General features: G+C 43.0%; 2 protein-coding genes across 3 annotated transcripts in view; both read right to left on the reverse strand.

Moving 5' to 3' along the window:
- Window positions 1-4,988, reverse strand: part of LOC8051444 (zinc finger protein 865) — a 124,642-nt gene extending 119,654 nt beyond the window's left edge. For both annotated transcript variants that reach the window (XM_029967892.4, XM_042290270.1), the window contains exon 1: window positions 4,770-4,988. The gene's annotated coding sequence lies outside the window, so the exon portion shown is untranslated. The remainder of the gene's footprint in view (window positions 1-4,769) is intronic.
- A 4,498-nt stretch (window positions 4,989-9,486) lies between these two features.
- LOC8051451 (methionine aminopeptidase 1D, mitochondrial) overlaps window positions 9,487-26,483 on the reverse strand; it is a 30,101-nt gene continuing 13,104 nt past the window's right edge. Inside the window, exons 4-6 of the mRNA XM_029968076.4 lie at window positions 22,646-22,743; window positions 14,754-14,801; window positions 9,487-12,387 (exon numbers count right to left, since the gene is read on the reverse strand). Of these exons, the coding sequence (XP_029823936.3) occupies window positions 12,242-12,387; window positions 14,754-14,801; window positions 22,646-22,743 (292 nt within the window). The 3' untranslated portion in view covers window positions 9,487-12,241. The remainder of the gene's footprint in view (window positions 12,388-14,753; window positions 14,802-22,645; window positions 22,744-26,483) is intronic.

Below are 26,483 nucleotides of genomic sequence, written 5' to 3' on the forward strand. Positions count from 1 at the left end.
CGGCACGAGACGCGATTTAGTCGTCATTCACTTCCTTTCCACTTGTTTTCTCTCTCGGCATTTCGGGCGCGTGGAGGAGAGGTGGAGCGGCTTCGCCTTCACGACCGAGATGGTCATTCCGGAATGACCCGTGACGTCATGGACTTTGCGCGCAGAATTTTAAATAAACGTCAATATTGCTCTATTTCTTTTTTTTCGCGTAAAATCTATTGTGTGACACGCGTGTCCCAACCAAACTGTTTAAAAAAAAACATTTTTTTTTTAGGGGCCCTTCATTGCTTTTGTTGAGTATCTTGTTAACACTGAGAAGCGAGTCTGCGCCAGAGAGAAAGTACTCAATGCTCAATTTTCAGCATTTAAATACACTTGACAAATTCAGTAGCCACTGTAAATACGCATTTCAAATACTTGTATTTCTATAGACCGCTCATTCCTGGGCGGACTATAGAAGCGCCAGGCCTATCCGATGGATGGCACCACTGAGCAACTTGTCGACACAGGAAAGGGCGGATTCTAGCATGAACTCGCCGAAAGCTAGTGGTAGTTCGGCTTTTATGGATATGGAATGCCGGACTGCATGTCGAGTCCCCCGAATTGCGGCGGGGCATTGAACAAACTTTTTGCGGAATGTGTATTGAGCCGAGCCTGTCGTCAAAAGCACGCAAGTGACATGTCTACGATACACAACACGAGTATCCCAAATTATTTCAGAGTACACTACAATGGCCGCAGCTAAGATGCTTCTTGAAGGTCATAAAGAAAACACCAAAATGTGATTTTCAGAGCAGTCATCACAAATAGAGCGCCCCCTTTCCGACATTTTATTCTTAGATTACCAGCTTGTAAAACTTGCCGAGTATCTTCGAATAACGAATGACGAAAGTAATCCCTGGAGAAGGGGAACAAGAGGGACAAAGGACAAACATAAATCTCCAAACACAGCTAGGTGACTGGTGAGCGACCGAAAAAATCCGCCTGGTCCGGGTATCGAACCCGGGACCTCTCCATTACAGGTGGAGCGCTCTACCAACTGAACTAACCAGGGGTTAGACGTCAGTAGAGCAAACGGGTTTTATCAGTTGCCACCAGTCGAACACCAACAAGGGTGAAGCTTGCAATTTTTAAGGTTATAATTATAATGCAATTAAATGCAAAGGTGCAAGCGAGCTGGACAAGAATGCATTATAATTATAACCTTAAAAATTGCAAGCTTCACCCTTGTTGGTGTTCGACTGGTGGCAGCTGATAAAACCCGTTTGCTCTACTGACGTCTAACCCCTGGTTAGCTCAGTTGGTAGAGCGCTCCACTTGTAATGGAGAGGTCCCGGGTTCGATACCCGGACCAGGCGGATTTTTTCGGTCGCTCACCAGTCACCTAGCTGTGTTTGGAGATTTATGTTTGTCCTTTGTCCCTCTTGTTCCCCTTCTCCAGGGATTACTTTCGTCATTCTTGTCCAGCTCGCTTGCGCCTTTGCATTTAATTGCATTATAAATTTATAATGCACTCCAATTACTTTTTTTTTTAAGTATTTGTACTCTAAAGATAGTTCGTAGTAAAATTAACGCAAGTATTGCTCTAAATACATTTTAAAACGGGTATTTATTATGTTATCCCAAATACTTTTGTTGAGTATTCGGCACAACACTGCCCACTACTCCTTCCAACCAGAGCTCGGAGTTCTGTCGTTTCCACACGCTCGTCTCCGGATCTGTTTCCAGTGCGTGTAAACCTACGTTCCCAGCATTCTCTTTGGTTCTTGGGCAATTTCCATTGGAGCATAACTTGGCAAAAGTATCGTGAATGGAACAGTGTTGGATAAAGTACATCTAAAGTACTTAAAGTAAAGTAGGGAGTAAATTTGAATTTATGTACTTCAAGTTAACACTGGGCGCAATGTACTTGAAGTACTACAAATAATTTTTACTTCCAAAGTGTACAAGAAATTTTAACACAATCATTGAAGATGACCGTTCATTCCCTTATACAGTGCTTAACTGGTATGCATTGCCCCAATAGTAATTAAAGCTGCATTATTGTTTTTGTTTTCTGAATAAGCGGCGAATCTTGGATCAAGTCAAGTGGCCAGAGTAGTTCTACTCTTGCTCACGAAGTATTTAATAGACTCAACTTATGAGGCACTTATTTGTATGTGGTCTTATAGACGCCATCACTTCACTCAAAGAAATGACCGGATGGCGTGTCAAAAGACGACTGCGCTTTTTTACATAACACTGCGCCTTCTTTTTTTTTTTTTTTATTTAGAGGATGCGAGCGCGTGGTCTTTGAAGGAGCTTAATTTCACCGATACCAAATTGGGGTAATGTACTACGAAGTCGAGAGTTGTACTTTTCTCGGAAAGTACCAGAAAATACGATGCTCTTAATACAAGCACATACTCAACGAATGCACTTCGTAAAATAAAATATTCCTAAACATACTTGAAGTAGCGTACTAAAGGCACTTGTAAACACTGCCCTGGAACGTCTTACCGCGCCACAAAATTTGGTTTCTTGATTTGCGCCTGATGACGCGAGAGAATTTGTGTCCTGTCGCCGGTCGCGACCCTGGTGAAGTGCCAGCAGCGGTGCTGAATGTGGCAGACGCCCGTTCTGCTCTAGGTCGCTCTCTTATCTTGACAGTGCACGGAAGATTTGGCAGGCAGGAGTTGCGACGGCAGCGACACTACGTTTGTTCTTTTTCTTTTTTTTTTTTTTTTTTTTTTTTTGCAGAGACTTCTAGCTACGATTGCCAGGTTCGCGCCATCCGACAACATGACACGCAGGCTTTTTGTAAGGTCATTTTGTGTGTACCTCGGGACTACTTTTCATGTGTGGGTGGCACCCCAATTGCAGCGAGTTAACGATTCACACATGGTAGCGCTTCTTGACACGGACGAGAGGGGAGAAGAGGATAACACAAGCGCATCGTGTTCTCCTCTCTAGTCCGTGTCAGAAAAAAGCGCTATTCATCTTCTCGAAGTTTCAGCACTGAACGATTCACACGTTTCCCCGACTCTTGGTGGAATACTTGGCGAGGAGGACGAGCGTCCCCGACAATAGGCGTCTCCACCTGCGACTCTTCCAAGCCAGAAAAAAACGCGCGACAGAGAGGCGCTACTCGAATATCTGACAGGGCAACTTTCGCTCGTACAAATGCATACCACCATCAAATATATATATATAAAAAAGAACAGCGCATTAACAAACAAGAGAAAAAGTAACTGGGTTATAATTTTTCGACGAAGCAACGTCGTGGCCCCTTCATTTTGGTCAAGGTCGCGAGAACAGCAAGGGCACCCAGCATCACGCTCGAGGAATTGAAATAGAACTGTCGCCTCCACTAACATTAGAATCACGTGCCTGGCACCGGCAATTATTTTGTAGGAGGAAATGCTCGGCAAATTGTCCGCGCAAGAAATGAAAAACGCGAACTTTTTGCGGGGAATATAATTATAACAGCACCAGCGTCGAGGCTACACAGAACCGCGTTTCCGCGCCTGTACGCCTTTTCCCTTTATCATTCCTAAAAATGACGTTCACGAAGTAGTAGAACTTACAATCTGCGTTGTCAGCGTTTGGCGCAGCGAAAGAATAAAAAAATACATAACGTTTCGCTGCGGTTGTTCAGGATGAAAGCGAGTTACGAGCAAAAACAAATCACTATCCAGCTGAGCGCGTTCCATCAAAGTTTCAGCAGTTTGGCGACGAGGAGTCCGAGTACAACCGTTGTGTGTAGTAAGACAACCTGCGAAAACCACTTTGCGAGAAAGCTCTAGCGTGCACGTGCAAGCTTTGGGCGTTGGGAGAATATTAAAAAAAAAAAAAAAGGGGGGGGGGGGGGGGGGGACGGAAGGAGAGAGAGACGAGTGAAAGGGGTACGCGAAAGGGTTTGTCTGCGCAGGGTTACACAATTTGCGTGTGACGACGCACAGCGCCACCCGAAAAGCGCTTGGCAAACGGCCCAGAAACGCGACAACGGCCTGCTCGCGTAATATCAGCCGACACGTTACAAGAAGCCGTTGCTATCGGCCTCGCGCTTTGCAATGTCCGCGACACGAGTTCGCTCGAGCGCCCAAGAAGCGACCGGAACACGAGATGAATCGGCCGATCAAACGCGATCACAAACTCATCGACTCGCGAGCCAAGAAACGAAAAGAAGAAAAGGAAAAGGCGTAACTTGACACGGGCGCGGGAAGCACCCAGGCTAAATAAGCAACACGCCTACGAAAAGAAAAGAAAAAAAAAAAGAGGCGATTCGACGAAAGGGATATTCCGAGTTGCAGCGTATACAATTCCGAGCAACGTTCTGGATTTCGCCGACACTTCGAACTCCACGACTCATAGCTGTTACGCGTTTTACTCAGACCACGAGAGATTCCCGGACTACCTGCTGTGTTACGAAGATGACCGAAGTCGCTAGCAGTTGTACACACGTAACCCTTCGGCGACACGCGCTTTTTTTTTTTTTTTTTCTTTCGCCTCCGTGTCACGACTTTGAGAGATCGTCCGACCGGCCAAACCTCGCCTCCAACCAGCCGCGAAAGCTTGATCCAACGGTCATCACACGGCTCGAGCGAAACGAGAGACCGATGCAAAAAAGGAAAAAGCAATTTCTATTTTTTTTTTCTTTTCTTTTTCTTCTGGGAGTTGCACTTGACGTCGCAGGCATGTGCTGCTCCCTCGCGCGTACCACCACACGCATCGGAGCGAGCGAACACGAGCATCGGCCGGGCGCCGTGTGAATACGCGAGCTGGAAAACCTCGCTTACCAGGGTTAGCGGCTCGATGGCAGCTTTCCGACGAAGCCGGACACTTGGGCAGTGGCCTCGGGGCACTTGACACCGCTTGTTACGGGACGACTGGCCGCTGTCGTGTCACGTAGGGACGAACCGTTCCACGCGAGAAAAAGAAAAAAACACTTGCACGACCACCGTGCGTGCGGAGCGTGCTACCCACCCCCAAGTCGGCTAAATTTCCATGTTTCGTTCGTTGAATCCCCACCAGCGGGCGCCACACGCAGTCTCGTTTATTTATTTTTTGTATATTTTTTTTGATAGCCTCGTTTTCAGCGACCGAAGAACGAGCGCACGCGCAGGAGCATTACGGAAGTTGCGTATTTGAGTTTCGGTTTCGTAACCTTTCTTTTGACTTGGGGGAAGAGCGCAGCGCGGGGGGCGCGTGCCTGTCCCGTTATTTTTATCATGACGTGAGAAGCGCATTAAAAGAGCCTCGACTTAATCCAGGTATTAGTTGTACAATGCGTTATTTATTTATTTATTTTTACGTTGATAATTTCCTAGTTAGCTGTGTAAGATATGAGGAAGAGCACCCTTGCACATGCATTCACTTTCCCTGCGAGACTTCAGTTGAGTGTGACCGCACTTATTCCCTGTGTGCATTTAGGCTGTGGAATGTGGAACCAATGTGCCATCGAAAATCAAACGAAAATAAGCTAAACAGTTTTAACATCGAGATATAACTGTGCAGACGTAAGAGCACCAAACTTTCTTTTCTTCCACACATATTTTTCACTCGAATTTATGAACGAAACATTTAAATACAAGCGGTAATGTCCTTTAGGTAAAAATATTTAGATTTGTAAGTTCTCGCCTCTGCGTTCTGGTACGTATATTCGCAACGTTGCTATCATATTCGCGCATAAACAACAAATAAGTCAGGGGCTATATTTACGGAACAATTATCATGAGGCAGTAAATTGCATACACAAAAAGACCATTAATAGTGAGCTGCAACAATAGTCAGGAAACAAATTTAACGCAAAAATATTTTATTTACAGGTTCATGTTTTGAGCAACATCTATGACTCAGGTCAAATAAGGCTGCATACTACCATTCAGCACGCTTCCTTTGATACTTGACGCACATGACTAACATTTCACTTTTTTCAAAAACTCCTAAGACAGCAATACCAGTCAGGGATATGTTACAATTGAACCCTAGAAGGTACCTACTTCAAAATACTAAACCGTAAATGGTCAAATACAACACTTCACAAAATGAAATTGTTTTCTTTTACTAAAATTATACAATTGATGTTATATCACATTTTAAAAAGCGCCATGAAAAACGAAAGATCTGGACTATATTATGTGAGCCTACTTCAATCATCACCTCTAAAAGTGTGTGTCAACAATGATATTAATTGTGTAGTTATATCTAAAAAAAACACAAAAATGCTATTCACAGATTAATATATCATAGCTGCATTACATATTCAAATAAGAAGTTCCCTCTCGCATGCTCTTAGTTTACTAATTAATGCACAAGCAAACAACACAAATGATCAGCACAAATTCCCTCAAATGTTTTGGCTATCCCGGTAACATTTCAAGATCTTGATACTATCATGTCCAATTTCTGTTTCAACAAATTTGTTTTGCATTCAAAGTAAAATAAAAGTATGGAAGGGTAGGCCCATCAGAAGGTTAAAGATCAAAGTACTCAGAACAAGAAACCAAGACTGTCAACAACAAAGCACAAAAAGTTTGTAGACATGCAAGTGAAGATGTGGCTCAGTGCTACAGCGAAAAACTCGAAGGGCATGAAAACGTACAATGGCAAGCCACAGCCTGCTGAACTAAAAACTGCTGAACTAGAAATCTTGTTCAACTTTTCAAACCAACTTTAAAATGATAGTACAAATAGGGCAACGAAATCATATTCTGAGTTCGTTTCAACGGGTGCACTGCTTATATTCGCAGTTCTTTTGCAACAGGCGCACTCTATGACACTGTTAGGACAAACATGACTTTGGAGCTTTTTTGCAGTTCACTTCCAAAAAATACTGGTAGGCATAAAACTTTTCCAGTTAGGTTAGTACCCCAACTGAGCTTTCTTCCACCATTACAGTAGTTTGGAGGACAGGCCTCTAATACTGAGGGAAAATTAGAAAAAAACTGGCAATGGCTTGTTTGGGCTAACAGTGTCACAAAGTGTTCATAAAAATAATCTATAGCCTGTTTCACTTTAAAATGAGCGCAGAGGAGACTTTTAGTGGAAACACATAATTTTTTAAAACACATGTAGTGTGCCAGGGGGGTGGCAGGGGCCACCAGAGTCACTTTTAGCCTTTAATGTATTTACAAGTTAGCAGGCAAGCTGAATGCAGTGTTAAACCCACTTTAATGCAAAAAAGTCACACACACTAAAGGTTGTCAGTTCAGGCGTGTCAATTTCACAACCCATTAAGCAAATATGCATAAAAGTGAAAATGTAAAAGGCTCAGCTACTTGTCTCCAACATGCACTGTAAGTATTACTTGCTGCCACTGTGATCAAGAACTGCAACAAAACAAAAAAGGAAGAACCTTCGAAATGAATTTGGTGCCACAGCAAGTGCAACTCGCTCAAGTATCTGTCGCAAACACCTGCAAATTAAAAACAAAAAAAGTGTCACAACGGGGGCACAAAACAGAAGTGGGACACAGTGGCCATGCCCCTGATAACAGATGGCATCCTCAGGTTTGAAGTTGTACTTTCTCCTCACAGGCGGCACCAAACATGGCACCACAGGTGTCATCCTTGAAAGCTAAGTGATTTGCCGAAAAGTTTGTCTTGGTCATGCGCCTTGATGTAAAACAGGTGACTATGCATGCTTGTAGTGCAAAATATTTAGTGTAAAATTTACACCTAAATCAGAAGACATCTACAAGCACGCTGGTATTCCAGTGTTTATTTGAATAGGAAAGACGACTCTCTTCAACTGCCGGTCTAGAGGAAGTTACTAAAATAGACTCTTACTGGTGAAAGGTAATCCCAACAAAACACATCAAACTACAAAAATAATTGAGTTCTTACACTTTTAACCCTAAATATATGAGCTAAATTCTTAACGACCAGTCACTGGCACATATAAGGATTACATCTTATAAGTATGGCTATATCACCTCGAAGCGACGACTCACAGTATACAATGGTTTCTTTTTTTTTTTCAGATATTCTAGGACCTTCTTTATGCTGGAAGATATTTCTACACACTTCACATCATAAAAAAAAGGTACTTGACAATATAACCAAGACACTAGAAACATATTTGGTGTAACTTCCATGTGCTTTTGAGCATCAAGACCAGAAGGTTTGAGGCAATATGAGAACCAGGCGAATGCTGTGCTCTACTCCTCAGTCCCAAGCTTTCCTACTTTGAGTCCACATCAGTCCATCTAGCTTTCCAGCTTTACGTCCTTCAAAATAAAAAAAAAATTATGTCATCTGCATGGAAGCGCAACATTAAGTAAATCTGACAACACTTACGACGGGGCTTAGCAAGTTGCAAGTGTTTACTTTAGTGGTGGTAGCCTCATACAAAAATCTCGAGCCTCAAAAAAACTTCCTGTATTCAATAAAAAAAAACGCATTAAGCAGATTGAACAGCAGTTACATGTAGTCCTATAAGAACAATCGGGGAATAATGCTTGCAAACATGGCAAATCCAGATAGTTATGACCAATTCAGCTCACAAATAGAATGAGGGCAAAGTGTCCACCAATATAAACCTTCCTTCTGCTTCAGCTTCACCAGGCAGCGATAACAGCACGTTCATAGGCTGCCCAAACTAGAATTGTCAGAAAGTTGCTTTAATGAAGCTAAGGAGCAGGTTCGTCTTTTGTTTGTCTACTGAGACTACTACGCTATACTCAGCGACAACTTTTCTTGGCAATGCAGTGGAGGGTACAAGCACACGTTCCCTCTCCCATTTTGAGCGCTGAATATAAAGCTGTGTGCGAGCCCCTCTCCTCTCCACTGCATTGCCAAGCAAAGTTGTCGCCGAGTATAGTGGAGGATCTGCGAGTACCCGTCTTTCGCTCTTTGTCAGAAATTGGTTCAAGTGCAGAGACATCTCCGTGGAAATCGCCTCAAAATATTTCCAGTTTTGCAGCATCTCTGGGACTGGATTCGCCAGATTTCTTTGAAAGAGTGTCAATTCTGATGTTGTTCAAGAAATTAAGATTGCATCACGTCCAAAAACCCGCATACAATAATATGCTAGGTTCTGTATTTCCGAGCTAATCTGAAAGAAGGTTGAGAAGTGATGCAATGGAAAAAGATTCAACTTGTATTATCCTGACAAAGGGTCAACTTGTGTTCACAACTTTCACGGCCTGTCAGGGCCACTCTACCGCGTGTTCCAAATAGCAGCCAAGCTCTTTAAATTGACTGCAAAAATCGATTTCTTAACCTATTGCATTCCAATTTTGTACAGATTTGGCCACAGGTTGTGCATTTTTTCTATAAAATTAGCAAAGAGTGAACTTACCTGAGGAAAAAGTAAAAAAAGAAAAAGGCTGAACTCCTATGGAACCGCAGCGAAGCCACCGGTCTTCAAGTCAGAGGTCGCCCTATGGTTAGAAGACTGGTGGCTTCGCTGCATTGCACCACCTATGGCCAATGGTGTACAAAATCGGAACGCGATAGGTTAAGAAACCGATTTTTGCGGTCGATTTAAAGAGCCTGGCCGCTATTTGGAAGACGGGGCAGTTCCTATCGAAATTACTGTCATCTGGATGATTGTAGTTAAATAATAGTAGTAAAAGGTTGGGCGCACGACGGATAAGCAATTCTAATTTCGTGAAACATGAGCGATACGAGAGCCTTCCGTGATACTTGCACGTCAGGAAGGTTTAAGCAAGCACCTTTATTCCGAAGCCAACCATCCAGGAGCTAGGGAGAGCGATTCTCTCATTGCGGTACCCCCCTCGCTGAAAGTTGCAAACTATTTTATCCTTTTAGTCTGCAATTAACCTTACAGGACTTCATTCTTTTCTGGCTTCACCCCACTGATGGAAATGAGGAAATGAGCAGGGCCTCAAGAGGGACGTACAACGGGGAGCTTTTAGAATACGGGGACCCAAAGTGTTGGGGCCCCCTGGTTTGAGGCTTTCCATTATCGAATTTTGAAATCTGTGCAAATGACGATGGTCTGCAGAACAGTGTATGTTTCAAGTTCAAGATATGTATGTTTGTTTTTGAGACTTGTAATAATTATGGCTTTGTGTTTTCGGGTTTTTTCTGTTTGGTTTTTTTTTAACTCAAGGACATTTTTTGGGGTTTATTTCTGTCCGGTGTCGGACAGAAATCTGTGTTTATCGGGGATTACGTTGAAGAAATAAGGACATGGGCGTGGGATTCCCAAATTTCTGGGAACATGCGCGCGACTCAAACGCTTGAAACACATGCCCCGTACTGACAAGACCAGGAAACGAGGTAGGAAGTGTTGTTATCAAAGGAAGAAGCAGCCCTGTCGACAGTTCAGCGCGGGATGCGTTTTGTGTTAACATGAAACGAAGCTGTAGACAAACATTTCTTTCTCGCAAAGCGTGGGTTTTTCTCATTAAGAAGACAGCTTCGATTCAGGGTTTTTCGGTTTTCCTCGATTTTGATCAAATCGGCTCGAAGGTTATTTTTCGGGGTTTATCCGTATATGCCGAAAACACGGAACTTTAATCGTAATGAATGTGCATGCAATGTTTTGTGCAACCTCATTTCTTAAGTGAGCATGTTTCTTGCAGTAATTTTATTTAAAAGTGAAAAAAGGCTCGAGGTACACCTAAGCACTTCTTACGGGTTGTGAATGCGAAGGCATGAATGTCGTTCTTCGCACTGCGGACGCTTCTGATCCCCTCGGCACTAAGGCAGCTCCTGACCCTCTCGGTGCCGCGGCCGCATGCGATCCTCTTGGCACCTTGGCCGTTTCTGCTCCGACGCGCACGCAGAGCCATGGGGTGGCGCTAATTGAAACTGACGTGCGTCCGCTTCATAACTTTCATATCATAGAGACGTGTCCTCGACTGTTCATTTTTCTTCTACTTTGAAACTTTCCTCTTTTCCTGCCTCAGTCTCGGGCTAAAAACAAAATGGTTAACATCCACCAGCTCGCCTGCGCACTCACTACATTATCATTCATATCTTTGTCGCTTTGCATGGCTTTTTGCGCGGTTTCAAAGCTGGGATGCCTCAGATCGCAGCTTCGGGAATTTATCTGCTGTTTGGCGCAGTTGATGATGCCGGCTCGCTCCATAGGACAGTTAATGCTTTCGCATTAATATTGTTTCATGTTTCAAGGTCCGAAATTTCGAAAGATTCAAATTCTGGGTTAGTGGAAATTATAGCTAAAAATACAACTCTCCATTGCAATCAAGAGATAAACTCCCAGAGACAACTGCTGGATTTCCTGAAAACAAACTACAAAAACATATAGCCAAAAACATTGTCACAGATGACAGGGCTACGCACGCGGCAATTAGAACAAAATATCGGGGACAAAAGTGGCCAGAGTTAGCCGACAGGTTTGCACGCAAAGTTCACAAACAAATGCGAGATGGCAGTTAGAAAAAGGTGGGAACGTTTCATGGAAGCACGTGAGAACACACCTGCCATTTGATATCCCCCCGTAACAAGCTGCAAAAATATCAGGTTTGTGTTCCATCTTTTTTATGCAGCGAATAGAGGCTCCGAATTTCCGCACGAGGTACGACGACCCTCGCAAGGTGCCGCCTTTTGCCACCCCCCATCATACTGCATCGTGCCGGAACCCCAGCCGTTTAGAGACGCTCGTTGCTTCCACGAGGTCGCCGAGACCCTTTTCTCACCTGACCATCTTGCAGCGTAGTTGCAACGAAGCCAGACACTACAGAAAAAAAAGGCTCCTGCTCCGGCAGCAAAGAGAATACCACATTTTCCGTGAAAACTTCGGTTGAAAAAAAGAAAAGTTTTCCGCGAGACAGTCTGCACTTGGCGCTTAACCCGCGTGTAAAAAATTCTTGCGCACGGCACTCCCTTTTGCAGTGGCAGATATTGTGTTAAGATTTTGTACTACCTTTTTATGTGCCACCACACTATGACCTATTGGTTGTTCTAAGGCATGATACAAATAAGGCATTATTATTGTTGTTATTACTATTATTATTATGATTACTGTTATTATTATTATTATTAGCTTCCAAAATTGCTTGCATCATATATAACTTCATCATTAACATTATCTGTCCTTTACAAAAAAAACCGTTGCGTCTTGTCACAATTAGCAACCTTGAAAATTACAAACCCCTCTATTCTCCGCACCTGTGGAGAGTCCACATTGTGCGATATTTCAACTTTTAAACGCGTATAGTCTATGGGCTATAGTCCAGAAAATATGGTATGAACGGCTACCGGTAGAAACAAGGATGTGAGCCGTCCTTTGCGGACACTGCACAAAAACCGTGCCGCACAAGGAGACGATCGGTTCAGAGCACGGTCAGGACTTCGGCACCTTCGCTGCAGATGTGGATTGTGTGCTCAAACTGCGCCGTGCGGCTCTGGTCCGTCGTGACCGCGGTCCAGCCGTCGTCCAGGATGGTGATCTCCGGACTTCCCTCCGATATAACTGGCTCTGCATGGAAAAGAGTGTGCCAAAGTGTGCTAATGCATCGCAGCTTTGAGCACGTCGGGCAAAGGCTCACGCCACGGGACCCAGGAATCCTGGGCTTAATCCACACGTCCGCCCCTGTCCATGTGGACGAGCTTTGTACTGGCGTGCGTTCAAGTATCGCTATGGCGTGATGCACGTTAAAAACCCCAGGCTAGCGGTGGTACTATACTGGCCACATTTCTCATCTACGGCGAGGACACTGGACGCCTACCAGGACCCGCCAACTTCCCGCCGTCTAAACATGCACACGGCACAGATACTTTAGTCACATATAGAGAATGGTATCTGGCCCCAACACGGTACCGCCCGTCCTTCCCGTTGTTGTCGTACTAATAAGGGGCCACCGCAAAAGCTACCAGTTTCATAAAATGTGCTGATGTACGGTGTTGACTTGGGGGTAAGATGGCGAGTGCAATGCAAACTTGCATGGGGCAAATTGCGACAGGGCAGCTGTGCTATATTTGTCTGTGTCGTCTGGTGTACGCTAGGAGAAGCAAAATGGCAACAGTGAAAATCGGACAAAACAAAAACAAAAATAAATTTGCGGCATTTTTTTTTTTTTTTTGTTGCATTTTAGACACCGCATCTTGCAGAGTTAGCAGTGAAGTAAAAAAAGATACAGCAAGGTTGAAAAACAGCCATTCTGGTACAACGGCTGTGATATGATGCTTACAGCATGCTCAAGCATTCAGATTGCTTATGACCTATACAGAAAGAGAAATGGTTGTAGCAGAAGACAAAATTGTGGCAAACTTGTAAAGCTTGTACAGATATCTGAGATACTGAAAAAGTAAAGACATTGTTGCAACGGAGACTGTTCCCTGTAAAAGCGACACTCTGCTGCACTTTGCACAGATTCTTAATCTTTCTTAGAATTAGTTCACACTAGCTGAATAAAGAATTTTCTCCTGCCAGCACTTATTTGCCCAAATTCACAAAGAAGCACAGGCACTCACAAAGATATGCGGACACATCTATGCATGTATCTTCCCCAGACTGAACGGAGTGCATTCATTATGAAATGATGCAAGTTCCTCTGTGCACGTGTACAAAGTTACAAGCCGTAAAGAGGCATTTCTGTGTAAGTAAAGAAATCCATCTAGAAGTGAATACAACCGACAAAGAGATCTTCACAAGTGAAAAGAGAATGCAAGGCTCAGCACTTCTTTTCATTGAGGTGGTTTTGGTTTCCGGTCCAGATCTACCAAATGAATGCTCGTTGCCAAGGCTTGCATTTACACCTGTTAAAAAACTTTCAATTTCAACACTTCCAAACAAAGTCTTTTCTTTCTTTTTTTTTTTTTTTACGCATTACCACATGCGTCAACGAGATAGTTGGCTGTTTGAAGGGACCGCATAAATCCGTTTCTTAACATATCATGCCATGTTTTACCCCAGAGGTGCCATCAAAATTTCACTGAACAAACTTATCTGAGCAAACAGTTAAAATCAACAACTTGAAAAACACTGGGCGCTTCCCTCGATCTTGGTAATAGCTGACGACCTTCCTGAGCCAGAAGTAATGTGCTCTTCTTTTGTGCCAAATGTCAGGCATTATTTTTTTCTTTCTTAGCAATAGAACAAAAAAATTAACTGAAAACATGAAGAACACGACAGATGTGTTCTCTGTTGATGTGTTGCCGCCACCTATCCGTCGCAACGACCGATAGGTGGTGGCAACACATCAACAGACAACACATCTGTCGAAAAACGAAAGTGACTGATTGGTGCAACGCCAATCAGTCACCTTTCGTTAGCAGACGGATGCCATAAGTAGGAATTTCAAGTTCTTGATTATTAACATTTCACTCAGGCAAGTTTGCTCAGTGAAATTTTGATGCACAAGATCCACTATCTACAGGTACCTGTGTGGTAAATCCTAGCACAACAGATTAAAAAACCATTTCGTGCAATCTATTCGAACAGCCAATGATCCCTTCGACTCAGGTGGTAGAACACTGTCTGTGACACAAACCAGGCCATCACGTCGGAGACTCGGGAATTAAGGTTGTTTCCCTCCTTGAGATTATGCATTCAAACTTACTTTACCAATGTATTTTCAATAATTTGACGGTAAAAAAGATTGCCTAGGAATTTTATTAGTTTTATTAATTTACAGATTTATAACAGATTTTAGGTACAATTACTCTTTTCTTGATGCTGACCCATGTAGGCTGTGTGCACATGAAAATCTGCACATGCACAATGACTTTGCTAGATGCTCTTCCAAAAGGCTCAATTTAAAGAAAGGCCTTTCTTACTGTAAGGTTTTCTTACAATTTACTCAGAGACATGCAAAACAACAAATGCCAGCAAGAAAAGCTTACCAATTGTGAACACCAGTCCCTCGAACATCTCTCCTTCTTCTTCATTTTCTGCACATGGCACACAAGAAAGAGCTTAGTTTTAACCCATACATTCAACTATTAGGGCAGGAGAAGCACTAATTTTTCACATTCACATACATTTTTTTTTAAATGCCACTGATGACCATGAATGCCGATTACAGGTCACAAGTAACATGTCACATATCTCCATGTTGCACTACATGCCAGCACTGAACCCATTTCGCTAACATGCCCCTAACTCCTTCCTTACCACAGGGAAACTGGCCATTTCTGGAGGGTCCCAGCATAAGTTTTTTCTAAAAAAAAGCATGCTTCTAAAATATGTTGCAGTATATAAAAATGTAGCACAAAAAATGCCCTATTTAATGATATAGTAGTTATAAAATAGAAGTCTAATAAATGATACAAGATTTAATTTCCAAAAGCCAAACTTCTTTTGACCCACACAGCAAAAAACAAGAAAAATATGCAGATATCTCGGCAAAAAAAAGGACTACTGAAAAATTCAGAAATAACAAAATATGCCAAATTTCAATAGCAAGGAAGGCTGCAAATTGCAGTACTCTAGATTTTAAAAAAAATCTTGCCAAGTTCTTCCACATAGTCGCAACCATCGTGGTGTGCATGCCATTCGGTGAAGCAGTTTCTGGATGTGGTAAGACACAGGAACTGTGTCTTACTACCAAAGACCTTTGTCTTGAGCTCAACTTTGCACTTCTCATAATACACCTTGCAATTGTGCCACTTCTCCATTTTTGGGGACTTGTGATGCCGTTGTTCAGGAACAGGAGGGGGGTCGGACATACTCTACACCAAGTCCAGGAAGCTATTGGGCGAGCTCCGTTCGGAATGCCAGCCGATCAAAGCGTGAGCATCTGCAGAGTTCAGGAATGTTTGGGTGCTGCTTGCAGTGTGCTTAAAGAAGAATGCAGCTCTTGAGCGCTGAGATGTCGATGCAGTGAAAGGAGAAAGCCTTCCACAAATGGACACGCTTTATCAGGATGTTGTACAATCCGATCAACTTGCCCGATCTGTCATTTCTGAGCATTCCTACATCATAGTCGCCGACAAGCTGCGGCTTCTTGATGAAGATCTATGACCATGTATCTGCTCTTTTTTCTCTCTGTTTCACAAGCCCATTATTTTTGGCAATATGTACAGTGCTCATCATGTGCATGAGTCGCCGGTATTTCCACTGAAGATATAATACATTTTGATCCTGAAGCCTTTGGACATGACCCTTTTTTGCCTTCTCCTCCCACCTGAAATCCTTTAGCACAGACGGGAAGCCCCGAAAATCTTTTCCTGCACTGCCACAAGCCAATGTCTTATGCTCCAGAAGGTGAAGGAAGAGGGACGTAGAGGTGGAGAAGTTGCCCATGTAAATAATATATGGTCAAGATATTTTTCGCAAAGCTACATTACCCCACGAAAGGCTAATCCGTTGGAACTAGGCCCTTTGCGCTTGCCCACATACATACATACATGTTAAACTGAACAGTATAGCCCGTTTTGCGAGCCCGGAAAAACACAAAGCTTGTAGCCCTATTCTGTGACTTTGTCTCAAAGATAATGCCCAATTCCAGAACAGGCTTTTGACTTGACTATCCTTTCATCTACCAAAAGGTTTTGGTGCAACTGGAAAAACCTCGCTGAACAGTTGATATGTTTTAGCAGCAAGAAGACCTTGCGCAGGAAGGTCTTCTGGCTGCGCAGAAAACAATTAATTAAGCAGTTGTGGGTCAGAAATTTCCCAAAACTAAAAACGGTTAAAGGGTTAAATGTGTTAGCAGGGCCATATTTTGGGGATGGTCCTTAAATAGTTTTTGCTTCAGTTCTTACTTTTTCCAGCTATAATTGTGACTGCGTAATCTTTCTTTTTACCTTATTGATGCCTTTGATAAAAGCTATTAAAACTTTGTCGAAGACACAGATGCCATAAAACTTACTTGTGTAATTATTAATATACCGTAAAATACCGGGCAAGCGCCCACTCCAATTTTACAGATAATCGCAAAAAAATGGGGGATGGGCGCTTGTCCGATCATCAATTTTACATATAAATGTACTGGGTGCATTTTCTCAGATCTTACGAATTTGGCAATGGGCGCTTAAGGGGCAACACTGCTTCTAGAGCTTTTTTATATAACTTGTGATTCAATTCAAATGAAATTTACATAGCTTAGTATTTCCCATTACAATCTGACTACAAGTATGTATTTGGTTTTGATGTAACCTAATTAGTTTCGTTAATATTGAAAATTTAATGTGCACAGATTATAGGAAGGATTAAGACAAATTAAATTACTAAAATAAAAAAATAAACATATATCAGTGAACTAAAAGGTATGTGGAATCCAATAAGGCATAAATGAAAGCTCTAGGATGCTTTATAAGCTTTTTAGGACATTTTTTAACTTTTCAGTTTCAAAATGGTTTGTGGCAGGATGCTTAAAAGGCACCTAAAAAAAGCCTAGTACCCTATTTATATATTTGTACCCCTTATTGCACATGTCGCACATACACCTACCAGAGAAAGAAAAAAAAAATGAAGATTAGACATATGGCTTCCATAAAATAGTAAAGGATGTAAATAGTTCACTCAGAAATAATATAAAAAACACCCTCAGACTCATTTTACTTTGTTTCCATGAGAATATTTCAAGATGAGAGAGATTTATTTAAAGAAAATCCTCAGGACAAGATGATAAGTACCTGCCAATCTTCAAGAAACACAATTTCAAAAATGTGTTTTCTTAGCATATTTTTGCCTCAAAGAGCAGTGTCCCCCTTAATGTGGAATGGGCGGATGGACGGTATTCTACGGTACATCCTTTTCCAGTCATGCGAACAAAACTGCTCATAGTGCGAGCCTGTACGTCACAGTGTCGGGGAGGGGTTCAGGTTATCTCATTGTTCTCATCTTGCTGAGAGTGAGTCTTTAAGCCGTAAACGGGGGATAATCGCACATGTGTGGTCTGCTGTCGCCAAATAATCTTATAGCTGGAGGGTGAAGTTACATAAGGTGCACCAATTTATCTTATCTCACCAAGAAACCTCTCGAGATTATCATCCTCTAGATGTCCGCACAATCGTCCCATATAAGATTTCAGCTATTTCACTTAGAACAACTAACCTGTGCCGTTGGCTGTATGTCTGCCTACAGTCAGCTATATGTCTGCCTGCCAATAATTTTTGGCTGTTGCGTTCTTTTTTTAAAGCTTGGTTTAGATGCTTCACAATTGATTGGACTGAATGTTTGATCGGATTTTTGCAGTGCAAACGCATCTAAGGCTATAATGTGCCAGGTATATAAACTATTGCTGAAAGGGGTTAGGGAGAAGAAAGAGCTTTAGTGGCAGATAATAGGATAAAACTATGAACATGAGGTGTGCATGAGTGTAAAGGGTGTGAGCATGAGTTCAGGGAGCTACAAGGTAGATTTCTTGGAGAAAAGTAGAAACACAAGTGTGTGAAATAAGAGGTTCCTCGCCAAGTAGAAGTCATGAGGTGTAATGGGATATGCTCCTTGGACAGCTGCAAAAAGGGGTTTACGGCGTTCAGAAAATACAGATTCCATTCAGGTAAAATTTGACGTATATTGTAAAATCCCGATAGATAGCCCACCTAACATCAAAAGCAAATCAGGTGAAAATATGGGGTTGGTTAACTTTCAATGTACAATCAAGAAAAGTTAAAAAATTGCTATTTTAAGGCCATGTCCCTTCCGGCAACGAAGCAAAGATATTTATACTTCCCAGTCAGCAATGTATTTACGCCGAGGCCATCACTGATCCCAGCACTACAATTAATAGGAATGGGCTATTTTTCGGGGGTGGGGCATCTCTTGGGATTTTACGGTAGTTAAATGGCAATGATCACACTCCAGGGCATCTTTGCCATGCAAAAGATGTCCATGTGCAAGTTGCGTATAACCAATCCTTAGATGACAGAGGACCACCTCGTAGAAACTTTCGCAGTCAGTGCTTCATCGTATGTAACTTGTTGTTTACTTCACGATTCCACTCACATTGCCTGCATTGTGGAATGTTTTCCCATGTTGCGATAATCTTTCGGGGAAATTTCTCTTGGGTTCACAAAGTGTGTGATAGCAGAGTGAGCAGCCTGATCTGCCTCCGCATTACCAGGGAGGTCAACGTGGCTTGGCGCCTAGCAGGAAATAATTTCATGCCCATTTTTTATGGCAGAGATTACCTTATCTTGCAGCTGAGCAACCAAAGGGTTTCTGGCTATATTCAGTGGAACAGCTTTTAATGCGCTTGAAGAGTCTGTGTACACTACAAAGCGATGAAGCTTTTTCTCAACTGTATATTTGGCAGCAAGCAGTAAACCATGCAACTCTGCCATTAAAATTGTGGCAGAAGGGTTAAGTTTTTTTTTACACGGCAAACAGATGTCTCAACCACAGCACAACCAACAAAATAATCAGTTTTACAGGGTCTGTCCCAAAAGTTCCCGGAATTGTTTTTTTTATAAATCATCTATTCAATATCAGTTTACAATCTTTTCAGAACTTTTCAAAGTAATCTCCCCCTGCTTGGATGCACTGTTGCCAACGCTGAACCCAATCACTGAAGGCGCCCTGGAAGCCGTCAACAGGAACCTCCTTTAGTGAGGTCGTCGCAGCTGCTTTTACCGTCTCCAGCGTCCCATGCCGAGTTCCTTTCAGGGTTCTTTTGATTCTTGGGAATAAAAATAAGTCCGGTGGTGCCAGATCGGGGCTGTACGGTGGCTGGGGCAGCGTTGGCACACACATTTTGGCCAGCAACTCGGAGACAATGAGCGCGGTGTGGCTTGACGCATTGTCATGGTGCCAGATCCAGTTGTCGCAAATTTATTTTCGGACTCGTCGAACCCTGTTTCGAAACCGTTTGAGCACTTCACAGTAAAACTCCTTGTTGACTGTTTGTCCCTGCGGCACGAATTCATTGTGAACCACACCTTTTCTGTCAAAAAACACAATGAGCATTGCCTTGATTCGCGATTTGCTCATCCTTGCTTTTTTCGGGCGAGGAGACTCCGTGGTGTGCCACTCGCTGCTCTGACGCTTTGATTCGGGATCGTACTCGAAAATCCACGTCTCATCCCCTGTGATCACTTTGTCCAAAAATTCTGGGTCTGTTTCGAAGCGTTCGTGCAATTCCTGACACTTCAACAAACGCTCTTCCTTCGTCTCACTCGTCAAGGCCTTTGGCACCATTTTCGTGCAGACTTTCTTCATTTGGAGATCCTGTGTTAAAATGCAATGAACGATTGTTTTGGGTATTCCACACTCATCTGCGACCATTCGAACGCTTAATCGCCCGTCCGTGTCCAAAACGTGACGCACTTTTTGCACCGAGTCATCCGTTTGTGATGTCGACGGGCGTCCCGAGCGGTCGTCGTCGTTGACGGACTCCCGTCCTTCCCGGAACCTCTTGTGCCACATTAAAGTTTGGCTTTTTTTCATCGCGTCGTCGCCGTAGGCTTTCCGAAGCATTTCGAGCGTCTCCGCCCCGTTGTTACCTAGTTGCACACAAAACTTGATTGCATAACGTTGCTCCAAAAACTGGTCCATTTTTTTTCTCGACGAGGGTGCTGTAGATGCCTCTGCGCGGGGCGTGACCTGCCTCAGCAACTGATAGCAGACAACTGAGACCGGTCTCGTTTCGAAGCTTATATCCCCCACTAACTTCTCTTCCTGAAGCCCCACCCCGCCAGGCGGCGTTGCCGACCACAAAAAATCATTCCGGGAAGTTTTGGGACAGACCCTGTAGTACCACTGGTGTAAATGTTGAAGTAGCGCTGGTAACACCTTTCTATTTCAGAAAATTTTTGCTTCAGCACTTCATCCCAAGTATATTTCTTATTGTGTTTTGTCTGGGTAAAGTTACAATGAATGATAAATAGTCCTAAGGAGCTACGGAGCTTACACACTTTGTCATGGGGGATTGGGGTGACGGTCAAAGCACTCCGCTTCCTTACTATGCCTCAAGGCAAAGGGAGGGACGATACTTTGTTCATTTTGAAAAGTTCTCTCAAACTTAATTTTTTCGACCGATTAAAGAGCTGGATAGAGAGGAACCGATTTTACACGGAGTGAATACATAAACAGGGGGATTGGTGTCCGAGTGGGCTAGCGCACACTAGCTCGAAGTATGTGGAGCAAAAGCTCGCGCTGCAGAACCCAGGGGTCCTGGGTTCAATCCCCACCCCTGCCCGTTTCGATCTAGATGAGCATCGTACTGGCATGTGGTCGTGTATCACTACTGCGTGGTGCACATTACAGACCCCAGGTTAGCAGTTTGTACTACACTGGGTCGGGGACGTGCGGAAAGCATCAGTGGCTAGCTGTAGTTCCTGATTATGAATGGGATCCAACATCTTCAACGCTGAAGCTTTGGCTGAACCATACACAAAACTACCATAATCAAGTCAGGACCGAACTACTGAACAATAAATGTCCAGGAGACAGAGTCAATCAGAACCCCAAGGTTGATGGGACAACACTTTGAGAATGCTGAGTGATTTGAAACATTTTGGCTTTAATAGCTTAATCTCTGAAACAAATGTTAACTTTGAATTTAATAGAAGACCTAGAAACTTGTGTTCATGCACTTTTCATTACAATAGGATGTCCATAAATAGTTAAGGAAGGTTCTGGAAAAATTCCTCGACAATGAGAAAAGGAACAAAATCAGCTCAAGAGTAGAGAGATGAAGATGTTGGAGCATAATGTAATGGACTCCATCTGGACCAGGTGCAGTCTGTTTATAACAATGAAGAACATTTTCAAGTTTATGCAATGTGAATGGGGCATTATAGTATGAATCTTCAAAAACACTCGAAATGTCCGCAAGCTTTTTTTTTTCCTTTCCATCTATGCTTTGTGTGTCCAAGGAAGTTTAGTTTTTTGAGCAGGAAACCATCTCGAAATGCTCGCCAAGAATATCTGCCTGTTTCTCGAGGTTTTTAGGGCATACTCCATTTTTTTGTCAAAAAAGGACTATTTACAGAAGGAACATACTTCTCCCAGCAAGGTAGTTTCTTCTGCCTACAGACAAATCGTCCAGACGCTTTCAAATTATCTTGAACAGTAGGAAATCGCCTAAATATGCACCATGCTTTATTTTGTTTCTTCCTGGCTTCTTTGCAGTCCTTGTTGCACCATGGCTTAGGCTGTTTGGGGAGGTGAGTGACTCATTGACAGAGAGCTGGTGGAGGGATGTAATAGCTAAGAGAGATGACTGCTTAAAAAGTGTCCAGTTGGCTTTGTCAAACTTCCACAGAGGTGACTGTGTTGGAAGTGTGATAGGATGATTATGAAGATCTAAAATAATAGGAAAATGACCACTACTGTAGGGATTAGAGATGACTCTCCATGACAACAGTAGAAGTAATGTCAGATGCACAAGTGAGAAGTCGACTGATGAAGAAAATTTTCGAAAGAGAAATTTGTTTGATATACAAAGTGTTCCTATTATGTATACCTGACCCACCAAGACCCCTGTCGTGAGCAGTGTTAAGTGTTTTTTTCGCTGGCTTTGCTAAGCACTCTTCTAACACAAAAACATGTAACACCGACATATTACAGCGGCGACAGTGGCGGCAGTGGCACAGCTAGGGGGGGCTTATGGGGCTGAAGCCTACAAGCCCCTCCCTTTGGCTATGCCACCGCCATCGATGTCGCAGAATGATGTAGCGTTACAGACTAAGATATAATTTCCATTTAACCATAAATAAAATATTCCTTCGTATGCTTTTTTTTTTTTTTTTTCATATATAAAAGTGACTCTTAAAAGCTGGAGGAGGGGACAGTCGTCCCCTCCCTCTCTAATTTTAAGTCCGCCCCCGATGCCAGACAAACTCACCAAAGTGAAAAATGTCGGGCGGTCCGTGAAAGTAGCTGCCGATCCCATGACCACAGAAAGAAGGCACCACCGTGAATCCGGCCTGGTCAGCCACGATGCTGCGGCAATGAGCCAGAAGAACAATTAGGCCCTAACAATAAGGCTCACCTAAGCGAGTCAACCTTTGCTTCGGAAAACACATCACTGCACCTGGTAAACACACCAGGCTTCAAACTGGTTGTGAAGTCCCAAGTATTGTTATAAAGAGTTCCACGGTGTTGCGGCCGCGAGCATGTACCTTCAGAAAATGTACCGCACGGTGCAGTGCTACGCTCTGGTGCTTGTATCTCTTGTGGTGCTGCACGTGACCAACGAGACAGAATTTTAGCAGGTCACGCTGGGCTTAGATGAATCAGCTAAGGAGATTAACGGATCAGTTCACCACTGGGGTAGCAAATCGCTTTTCGGATCTTGTACCTTGAGGAATTTTAGCACAAAACAAAAAATTTTAAAAAGAATGGAAAAGAAAAAGCGGTACAGTTATGACGCTGATCGCAAGAAACAAGCAAAGGATTGAAAGCATGGGCAAAAAACAAACGAGTACCGAAAACAGATGCAGAACATTCATATCAAGCATGCCCAAATTTTGGCTTTAGTTTTTTAAAAAAGAAGAGTACATACTTGGTTTCACTTTACAACAAAGCGCACAGGACTCTAGGAGTCATCAAAGCCAATCCAATGCCACGTGAGCGGAGCGTGTCCTTCGGGGTGGGCGGAGAGACGCATAGTCACGCCATGCGTTTAAAACCCTATTGCAGAGGTTCTTATACTTTTTCGTCCCAGCGATCCCCAGCAAGCCCCAAAAAGTCCCAGGGAACCCCTCCCTTGTTGCCAACCGATCATATACTGAGCAATAAAGGTGTTTAGATAGTGAACAAGAGTTTATTGCACTGACAGAGTAAGACAAAATAGAGGTCTATAGACAGAAGAAGGCAGAGAGGTTAACCTGGGGCACAATGTAAAATATATGTACATATTGGTGCGAAGGGTGAGGTTGCTTTGTCCGCAACACTGACTTAAAGGTACACTGAGAGGGTATTTATGCTCGCCAAGGTTTTTATTTGTACATGACATATGAGAGCCCAACCCAGAAAACAATTCACAGCTCGAAGTTTGTTTTCTTTTCGACAGAAAACCGCCGATCGAGAACTGGCCGCTTTGAGTTGCACTCCCTTTTTTCTTCGTGGTCATGGGAAGTTTTCTATGGTTTAGACACGACCATCAAAGATAATCAAAAGTTGTGGGTCATTGGGGGCACACACACAATATTAAAAATAAAATAGAAATACGATACCCATTAACCCGCTGCCGGCTATAATAGGTAGCAACTTCATGTAAGTAAAGATGTGTGTTCATTTCATTCTGTCCTCTCCTCTTGTTTTGACATTATCTTATGTTATTGGAATGTATGCAGAAGAAACAAACAATGAAATTCAATGATTTCATTAAAACATACAGTTAGCAATTGTGTCAACCAAATGTGTAACATTTTATGAATAATTTTCAGCATTTTAACAATTAATTACTACTGGTTAAAAGAAAATGTAGTTGTAATTTAATTACTTGTTAGCATCAGTAATCACAAATTTAAATTGCAATTACAACTACTTTTTGCACTAATTGGTCCTGCCTCACCTTACAGAGTCACTTACAGGTGAAAATACTGAGTGCCTGCCTTTTTCCCTTCTGTAAACTCATGAAACGTTGAAAGTGACAAAACAGCGGCAGGGTGCCGACCGTGGGTGCTCAGCTGAGGAACTGTCGATGTCACAGCACTCACAAAGGGGCCCGGAAGATGCCCCACATAAAGTGAGTGCTTTCCACGAGCAGGATGGAAAGGAAGAATCAAAATGATGTGAATGTGATGGGCCCATTGAATAATTCATTGTGACTGTGGTAGGAAATTTTAACAATAAATAATATTAGAGCCTCCATTAGGTTGTTTTGGTGCTTAGAGACACAAAGAGATCACTTTTGCTTTAAACTGCCATGATAAAAAGAGCACTAGCGATCTCGATTGTAGCACACTCAGAACTCGGCTCCCATATCGTGATATTCCTGAAGTGCAATGTTTTAATTTTCTAATACTAGTTTCGAATAATATACTATTCGATCAACATTGTAAAACCCGAGACGTAGGACAAAAGGAGAAGAAAAAAGGGGACAACACAGACACACACTTTTTTCTTCTCCTTTTGTCCTACGTCTCGGGTTTTACAATGTTGAAAGTTCACCAGCTCGCTTGCATCTTCTTTGTAATTTCTATACTATTCGATATTTGCTTTGAGGGGAACTGTGACATGCATATTTTTCTAAGTGTTGACTGCGGCAGGTTAGCCCCACTGAGTGCGCTTCTCATCTGGCACCACTACACTGCAGAGAAGCAACACCAGCGAAGCATGCTTCTAGGGGTGTTGCTTCTCCACACAGCACAGGTGCTCGGCAAGAAGCGTGCTCAGGGGTGCTAACACGCTGCGATTAACACTTCGAAAAGCACAAATATTGCAGTCGCATTCTTAGGAGCAAAGCCCACTTTCAAAGCGAGATGGTGCATGCGCGTGGGCATATGTAAAAAGAAACTAAAACTCTGTGACTGTTGATATCTACACTACAGTAAAATTTTCAAAAGTAAACTGTGGCTATTATGCAAGAGTATATTTTAAAGGAGCTGTGCAACAATTTCAGGGCTTTGCTTAAATTATTGTGGAAGTTGATACCTGACACTTCTGAAGTGAACTACAGAAAACGGATTTTGCCTGGATACCCTAGCTTTTATTTACAAAAATGAAAAAGATCCAGGTTTTTGCCGCCTCTCAACTCGTACGTCGTCTTCCGGGTCACATGCACAGTGATGTTGAGGGGGTAGGCGCGGGGTTCCGGGAAAGTTCTCTCTTAAGAGCCATCAGTGAGCACCGAGAACTCATCCGCTCACGACCGCGTCACCACGTGCTGGCGGGTGCCGTGCAAACAATATGGTGAAAGGAGGAAAGTCTCATCCGGGTCCGGCCATACCCGTCCGGCCCTGTACCCCTCCCTTTTTGGCTTCTGGCGGCTGTTCGCGGTAGCGGAGAGAGCTGACGGTTTTGTGGACCTAGGATAGATGGCGCCACTAAAACTCCGTATAATAAAAGTTTTGTCAATGATACCAGGTTTTTGACGCATTTATATATATGCTGGAACGAGAAGATTTATAGAAAAGTTACCTTTTATCGAGCAGGTATTCGCACAACTTGCTATCTTTCTACAAGATTCCCCTTTGACGTCACACCGCGTGTTTCTCGTGGCCGCCGCTCGCGGCTGCTGGTCGGGAATATTATAAGTTTTGCCTCGCTATTACGCAGCGGAATCGCAACATTTCGATGAAAGGAGGCGTGTTTTCTGTCATTTGTGACAAGGTGAACAATATCAAAAGCAGATGATGCCAATTCTTTCAATGTAAAAATCGTTGCACAGCTCCTTTAAGCAGAGATGTCCTGACACCTGCATTGATCATTCATGATTGTCTTCTTTTTATTTTCACAAAATCTAGATTTAATAAAAACTATCTGCATACAGCAAGACGATTTATAAATCCCCTCAATTACATATAGCTGGGCATTTCTATAAGTTTTATTTTAGGTCAAATGCATCATTTACTTGCCATTCCAATGTAGACAATGGACTTTTTGAGGTGACAGTCCATAAGTATAGCTGTATTAAAATTAACTTAGTGCAGATGTGGGCACAGTGGCAACCGCTTGAAGGACATACAAAAAATGCCACTCTTGTTCTTTATTCAGATCCTTGGCCCATTAACGCA

The sequence above is a fragment of the Ixodes scapularis genome, unplaced genomic scaffold, assembly GCF_016920785.2.
Source record: "Ixodes scapularis isolate PalLabHiFi unplaced genomic scaffold, ASM1692078v2 PGA_scaffold0__279_contigs__length_252992795, whole genome shotgun sequence".
Taxonomy (NCBI): domain Eukaryota; kingdom Metazoa; phylum Arthropoda; class Arachnida; order Ixodida; family Ixodidae; genus Ixodes; species Ixodes scapularis.